The sequence below is a fragment of the Peromyscus leucopus genome, chromosome 4, assembly GCF_004664715.2.
Source record: "Peromyscus leucopus breed LL Stock chromosome 4, UCI_PerLeu_2.1, whole genome shotgun sequence".
Classification (NCBI taxonomy): Eukaryota; Metazoa; Chordata; class Mammalia; order Rodentia; family Cricetidae; genus Peromyscus; species Peromyscus leucopus.
This window is the reverse complement of record NC_051066.1, coordinates 86,927,125-86,934,449: the sequence shown is the minus strand read 5'-3', so window position 1 is coordinate 86,934,449 and position 7,325 is coordinate 86,927,125. Positions and strand designations below refer to the sequence as shown.

Sequence of the window (7,325 nt, the reverse complement as noted above, 5' to 3'; positions counted from 1 at the left end):
AGTAACTGTGATTTAGTTTAAACTTTCTGATAGCAAGAAAGAGAATGTATTAAATAGGAATATGTGATTTCATCGACCAACTTAATATTTAAAAAAAAAGCTCATTCAAAATTAACACGAGTACACTGAAAATTAGGCAACATTACCTGAGAACTATTACTTAACACAATATTTATGATGGGCAGCCCATTTTATATTTTGTTTTACATTAGTATAATTATAGCCTATTTCTACCTTGGCATATTTACTTACAATTTAGTTTACTCACTATTCCGTGCTGTTGTACTTATTATCAATAGTTTTGCTTTTCATGGCTTCAGTTATCTGCAAGTAATTACCCTAGTTTCAACTATGTTCCACAAATGTTAAATGGAAAAGTTCTAGGTACGTGTTTTAAGTTGCACTGTTTTGAATAGCATGATACAGTTTCATGTCCTGCACCACTGTCCTACCCTGGATGTGATTCATCACTTCCTCTTCTATGAACACAGAACTGCAAACCTGGACACTAGAGAGGACGTGGGAATCTTCAATGTGTGCAGATCACCAAACTCTTAGGTGGTCAAGGAGGCCTTTTCAGCCTTATCCTCAACCACACTGTCACTACACACCCTTGAAACTCCAGCCATAACAAAAAACTTGGGAATAACATAAGTAAAAGTAAATTAAATAAATAGCAAACTACCGTTTTTTGAACTTAAAAGGGGGCATTTAAAACAATTCTTCTAAAATGTACATACTCTTTGATCTAGCAGCTTCACTCTAGTACGATAACTTAAGGGAGTAGATGTACCAAATGATTTTCACACTAACACTGAATAATAAAAGGGTGAGTAGGTGGAAACAATTTTCAATAAAAGGCCAAATTACAATACAGACAAGAAATTGAATATAGACTTCACTTTCCAGGAATAATAATGAATACTTAATGATAAAAAAAATTAAGCGTAGGTTACAGGTCCTATTTAATCTCACAATAGATCTTCAAAGTAGGCGATCATTCCATTTTTTGCATGAGGCAGGTGGAACTATGGATTTAACACAGTCGAAGTGGCACCATTAGTAAGTAGTGAAAAGACTTAACAGGAGACCAGTTAAATCCTGAGCTCACGTAGCTTTCCACCCCTAGTGTCTACGTCGTTGGCTTAGTTTACGAAGTCAGAGGAAAAACAAACAAACAAAAAACCTAAATATATAGCTTCTGCAATACGTGGACACGTAGTAGCCAGGGCTGAATAACTCGCTCAAGGTCACCAGCTCCGAGCATCCTCGGGATTAAAACAGGATTTCATTTTCGTACTCTCCTTGTCTTCAATGCCTGTCATTTCGGACTTGACTCCGGCTCGGTGACGCGCACCCAAGAGACCCGGGCACAAGATCTCTATCCGCAGAGGGGTCTCATGAAACTGGACTTCCGACTGCCTCGCTCTCCGGCTTTCCTAAACTCAGGGGCTCGTTCTTCCGGACACTCGAGCGCGAGCTTCCGGGGAGCGCGTGACGTACATAGCATGCACCGGAAGAGCGCTGTGGCGAAAGGGAGCAAGTCGGAGAACCTGCGATCACCACCTCTGGTTTCTTCGAGAGGAACGCAGCGGCGGGTCGGTCAACGGAGCTTTAGCCAGCGGCTGCTGTCATGACGACCCAGGGCGGCCTGGTGGCCAACCGAGGCCGGCGGTTCAAGTGGGCCATTGAGCTGAGCGGGCCGGGAGGAGGCAGCAGGTGAGTCGTTTGAGTGAAGCTTGGTGTCCGAGCCTTACCCTAGAATGGCCAGAAATCCAGCGGACCCGGGCCACAGGTTTGCGACACGGGTGGGTGGCACACACACTTCTCCTGAGGAGACTTTGTGCTGTGGAAGTTGTTTTTCCCTAAGGATCTTGTAGACTTTCCAATAGGCTGGAATCTGACGAACGCACGAGAGGGTCTAATTTGGGTAGCTACACCTGAGGATCTTTATTCTTGTGATTTACAGAGCTGGAAACGCGGGCTTGGAAAGTAGCACTCTTAGTCTCTTGACTTGGTTTGGTTCTTTAGGGGCCGAAGTGACCGGGGCAGTGGACAGGGAGACTCACTCTATCCAGTCGGTTACTTGGACAAGCAAGTGCCTGATACCAGCGTGCAAGAGACAGACCGGATCCTGGTGGAGAAGGTACAGAGGTATTAGATGTTACTGTAGCATTTGGGCCAGCCCTGTCTTACCTTACTCTCCGGAGTAGTGGTAAAGATAGCCATTGCCTGAGTGTTCGGGAGCTAAGTGTTCGTATTACAGTATCTTACATATAAGAACCAAAAGTGGTTAATTGAAAAAAAAAAATTTATGAAATGGGTTGAAAAATGGCGTCGGTGGCAACACCTTCCCCTTGAAGCCATATTTTCCTGCTCTAGTTCCCTGACATACTTTCAGTCTGTTAGGATATTGTATTACTTGATAAAAAATAATTTAACTTTATGTGCATTGGTGTAAAGGTGTCAGATCCCCTGGAACTGGAGTTATAGACAGTTGTAAGCTGCCATGTGGGTGCTGGGAATTGAATCCTGGTCCACTGAGCCATCTCTCCAGCCCTTTGTTACTTTTACCTTTAAAAACAAAATCCAAATCCCGCTACCATTTCTTACTGCCTTCACCTGTTACATCATTTCAGCCCTAACCACCATCCTGCACCTAGATTTTTGTAGTAGACTAAATCATTTATCATCTGTCCCTCCGTTCCTCTACTTAAAATAAAACATGGTTTCTCAACCTCAGCACTGTTATCTGTTGGGGACTAAGTACTTTTTTGTTGTGGGGAATTGTACTGGGTACTGTAAGATATTCAATACTCCTGCTCTCTACACATTAGGCACCATTATTTCTTTCCACAATTGTGTGAACCAAAGATGTTTCCAGCATTACCAAATGTTTTCCAGAAGGCAGATTGCCCTTGCTTAGGAACCTCTAATCTAAAAGGGTACAATTTGATGAGCTTTAATAGTGTATACCCCCAATGAAACCACTACCATTTTGAAAGAGAAGCTATATTCAAGTCTCCCCTTCTCAAATTCCCAATATCCCTTTCTGTATAGAGTTCTAACTGGTCTTGCTCCTTCTACTTTGTTTCCCCCGTAGTCTCCAAGCACAGCCATCAAAATGATCCCTTTAGAACATGCCAGATCCCTCCTACTCAAAATCAGTCTGTAATTCCATGTTCATTCAGCATAAAAACCAAACCAGAATCTTTTCAGTATTATATGTAACTCTGCATGCACCAGTCTCACTCCTTGTAGCATCTTTGGCCTTACCGCCTGTCATTTTTGCATTTATTCACTCTAGTCATCATGGTTTCCTTCCCATTCTCTGCTGTTTGTGTTTGTTCTCTATTAGAATGCTTTTCCTCTGGATTCCTTTATAAATTGCTTGCTCTTTTCCTTTAGGGTCTCTCTGCTGTTACATAGTTAAGTCTTTCCCTGTGGCACTCTGTATCCTTTGTTTGTATTTTTTCTGTGTCGTTTATGTATGTTATCAATATATCTCATGGTAATTATATTGTTATCTAGCATCTGTCTTATTACTCTTGTAAAGCTATATTCGCAGGAATTTTACAGTAGGTGTGTCCCGAACGATTAGAGTGGTACTTGGTATTTTCTTTCCTTTTTATATTTCTCTCACAGCCTTAATATTGCTGAACACATGATTTTTATTCCAAGGAATGCATACATTCAGCTTTTACAATATAAAAATGACAGAGCCATTAATTTTTTGATAAGTATTATCTCATTATTACATTATAGTAAATTATTAAATGACATGATTTTTAAAAGGCAGATCATAAAATACTTTTATAACAATTCTGCTTTCTATGAATGGTCTATAGGAAATTATTTACAAAATAAGGCTTTTTTAATGTGAATAAACAAAATAGTTATTGTTATATTTATATAGATAGATTTACTTTGCTAATACTATTAGGATTAAAGTTATTTTCTTTTAGGTTAATTTTATGCATATTGGTGTTTTGCCTGTATGTGTATACCTGGTACTTTCATAAGTCAGAAGAATTAGATCCTCTACTGCAGTTATGGATGGTTGTGAGCCACCATGTGGGTGCTAGGAACCAAACATCGGTTCCACTGCAGAAGCAACAAGTACTCTTTTTTTTGGGGGGGGGGGGTTCGAGACAGGGTTTCTCTGTGTAGTTTTGGTGTCCTGGATCTCGCTCTGTAGATAAGGCTGGCCTTGAACTCAGAGATCCCCGTCTCTGCCTCCCAAGTGCTAGGATTAAAGGCGTGTGCCACTGCCACCTGGTGCAACAAGTACTTTTAAACACTGAACCATCTCTCCAGTGCCTTTGTCAGGATTTTTGCATTTAGATTAGTTCACAAGTAAGATTTATTTATTCACACACACACACACACACACACACACACACACACACGTCATAATGTTTTTTTGAGGTTTGGGTATTTATGTGATTTGAGTTTTTTTTTTTTTTTTTAAATTTTTAGTTTTGTTTCCTTCCAAAAGAGTATAAGACTTAGTTTTATTTTTAGCTTTAAATGGTTAGAATTTGCCAAGGGAAGCCATCTTGGCTTAATTATAAGGTCAGCTTTATTAACTGCCATGGAGCTCTATTTGTTCCTTTTTTTTTTAAATGCCATTTGTGTAAGTCAAATTTCTAGGAATTTATCCATTTCCTAAAATTTCAAATAGTCAAGTAGTTTATAATGTGGCCAGTATAGTATGTGCAGGATCTATAGAGCTGTCCCTTTTCCCTCTGGACATGAGAATTGTCTTCTCTCCTTTCTAAGTCATCAGATTTACTAGAATTGAATATATAATCTTTGCAAAAAGACAAGTTTAGCTTTGATGATTTTATTTTATTAATGAATTTTTCTTTTTTGTTTTCTTCAAATCCTTTTGTTTGTTCTTTGTCTAAATTTCATGAACTAGATGCTGAGTCTTCTCGCACATTCTTAATTATGAAATTCTGGCTGGGTGTGCAGATCTGCAATCCTGTCAGTTGGGAGGATGATATGAGAAAAATCTCAAGTTGGAGGTCAACCCGGACATAGCAAGATGTGGTCTCAAGGAACAAAAAGATTATATATAAACTTCTCAAAACTTGCTGGCCAGTGGTGGTACATGCCTTTAATCCCAGCACTTGAGAGGCAGGCAGATTTCTGAATTCAAGGCTTGCCTGGTCTACAGAGGGAGTTCCAAGACAGCCAGGGCTACACAGAGAAACCATTCTGAAAAACAAACTAAAAAGACCCTCTGGAAAGTTTGTCTAGGGAAAAGCATAGAGAAGTAGAGGGACTTGTAGCACCCTGTAGTGGTGGTGAGCTGAAAAGTCAGCTCAGTCAAGCAGAGAATTGAAACTTGTGTTCATCTGACTTAAGCATCAGTTATACGGTGAATGTGAGACTGGAGGGTAGTGATCAGAGGTTTCAACTGTGTGTTTGTTTTAGCGCTGCTGGGACATCGCCCTGGGTCCCCTCAAACAGATTCCTATGAACCTCTTCATCATGTACATGGCAGGCAATACCATCTCCATCTTCCCTACTATGATGGTGTGTATGATGGCCTGGCGACCCATTCAAGCACTTATGGCGATTTCAGCCAGTAAGTATTCATAAAAATAGCACCTTCCCTGGGTGCGAAAGATTGAAGGCAAACTCTTTTGTATATATTTTGGCTAGAGGGTGTGCAGGATAGTGGTGGCATGAAAAGAAAATGGTGTGTAGTTTTCTGTTTACTTGGAGTGATACTATTTACAATCTTCTTTCAGGTTTGTATGTATAAATTCGTGGTTGCCTTCATTCCTATTGGGAGGAAGAAGGTTTTGACAATGTCTGTTATCTCAACAGCTTTCAAGATGCTAGAGAGTTCAAGTCAGAAGTTTCTTCAAGGTTTGGTCTATCTCATTGGGAACCTGATGGGTTTGGCATTGGCTGTTTACAAGTGCCAATCCATGGGACTGTTGCCTACACATGCATCAGATTGGCTAGCCTTTATTGAGCCCCCAGAGGTAAGGTTAATGTTAAATTTCAGGCAAATGGGATGTATGGTGAATAGCTAGTTTATTTGATAGGTAGGGAGTTAGAGTTGGTGTTGAGAGTTCATTTATTTATTTTTTTAGCTTTATTTTTACATTTTTATTGCATGCCTCTGTTTGTGGAGGTTAGAGAACAACTTGCAGGAGTTGGTTTTCTCCTTCTATTTTATGGGTTTTTTGGAATTGAATTCAGATTACCAGGCTTGGCAGCAAGTGCCTTTACTCTCTGAGGCCTCTAGCTGGCCCAAGAGTTCACATCTTAAGTAATAAAAAAGCATTAGAAGTTTGGAAGTTACAATGTCATGTATGGCAGAGCTTGTGATTAGGTAACTGAGTAAATTATGCATCATTTATCTCTTTGCTTTTTTTTTTTTTTTTAGAGAATGGAGTTCAGTGGTGGAGGATTACTTTTGTGAACCCGAGAAAGCAGCACCTGGTGTCTATGTATATAGGCCTTGTTTGCATGGGCCTCATTTGCACTCTAAGCTCACAGCTCCTAAGTATGCTTACTTAAAATAATCACGCATGTTGAGAAGAACCAGAAGGTCTGCAGTTTTTTCTGTGATGAGAGATTCTACAAGGATGTGTGCAGCATGTTACGGCAGAAAAGAAACTGTAGCACAACTTCTGACTGAAAATAATGTAGAAAACTTTATTTATGTTCCCAGCACAGAACAAAACAAAACCAGACTCTATGTAAACAAAAGAATAGCAGCTGCTGAGTAGCAGCATCTTCTTTCAATAAATTAAACAGTCGAGAACAATGCTTTAAAAGTTTCTCAAGTTCCCCTTAAATCTGTTAATATTTCACTTCTATATCGCATAAGCAGAGACAAAAATTCTATATCAGACATTTTTTGCAAGATGTGAGAAACTAATGCTGGATTCAAATTATACATGATGAAAAGAAAAATAAACCAGAAAAAAAGAGCATGTAAATATACTTACAGTGTAACTTATTTTAATATCCACAATAAGTTTTTTTAACATTTAGGGGGAATGAGGATTGGAGGGATCCTTGGGGCCACAAGAATAGGAGGCAACAGAAGATGAAGAGCGGTGACTTTTCCTCTGCCATGAGGAAGCTGGCACCTGTCAAGCAGGCCTGCAGTTCAAACTCCAGCTTTTAAGACAGCTATGAAAGGCTGAGGGCCAGTTGGGGGAGAGTGAATGTTACAGCCTGCCCTGCTAAACTCATAGGTAAGACACAAAAGCTGGGTCTTATAAGAAGGCAGGAGAAGATCTTTCTCTTCCCTCTAGAAACATTTGGCCCCTTCCCCTAAGGTGCATTTTCTC

The 7,325-nt window shown here is 39.9% G+C and overlaps 1 protein-coding gene across 3 annotated transcripts; it reads left to right on the top strand.

Annotated features, from left to right (window-relative positions):
* The first annotated feature begins 1,507 nt into the window (after positions 1-1,507).
* Positions 1,508-6,972, top strand: LOC114683103 (ER membrane protein complex subunit 4). 3 transcript variants are annotated; one of them, XM_028857276.2, is made up of 5 exons: positions 1,510-1,719; positions 2,032-2,146; positions 5,443-5,596; positions 5,842-6,002; positions 6,410-6,972. In XM_028857276.2, exons 1-5 carry the CDS (start codon positions 1,634-1,636, stop codon positions 6,443-6,445), a joined length of 552 nt encoding a protein of 183 aa, XP_028713109.1. In that variant the 5' UTR covers positions 1,510-1,633; the 3' UTR covers positions 6,446-6,972. The 3 variants fall into 3 exon arrangements, with proteins under 3 accessions (XP_028713112.1, XP_028713109.1, XP_028713111.1); XM_028857278.2 differs by having other exon boundaries at positions 1,522-1,719; positions 2,032-2,154; XM_028857279.2 differs by lacking the exon at positions 5,842-6,002 and having other exon boundaries at positions 1,508-1,719.
* The last annotated feature ends 353 nt before the right edge of the window (positions 6,973-7,325 follow it).

What these genes read in the sequence shown, in the direction of transcription:
- LOC114683103 (XM_028857276.2), top strand. Translation starts at nt 1,634, where the DNA reads ATGACGACCCAGGGCGGCCTGGTGGCCAACCGAGGCCGGCGGTTCAAG. An exon ending in GGGCCGGGAGGAGGCAGCAG is followed by an intron (nt 1,720 to 2,031) that starts GTGAGTCGTTTG and finishes TTGGTTCTTTAG; the next exon opens with GGGCCGAAGTGACCGGGGCA. An exon ending in CCTTTATTGAGCCCCCAGAG is followed by an intron (nt 6,003 to 6,409) that starts GTAAGGTTAATG and finishes TTTTTTTTTTAG; the next exon opens with AGAATGGAGTTCAGTGGTGG.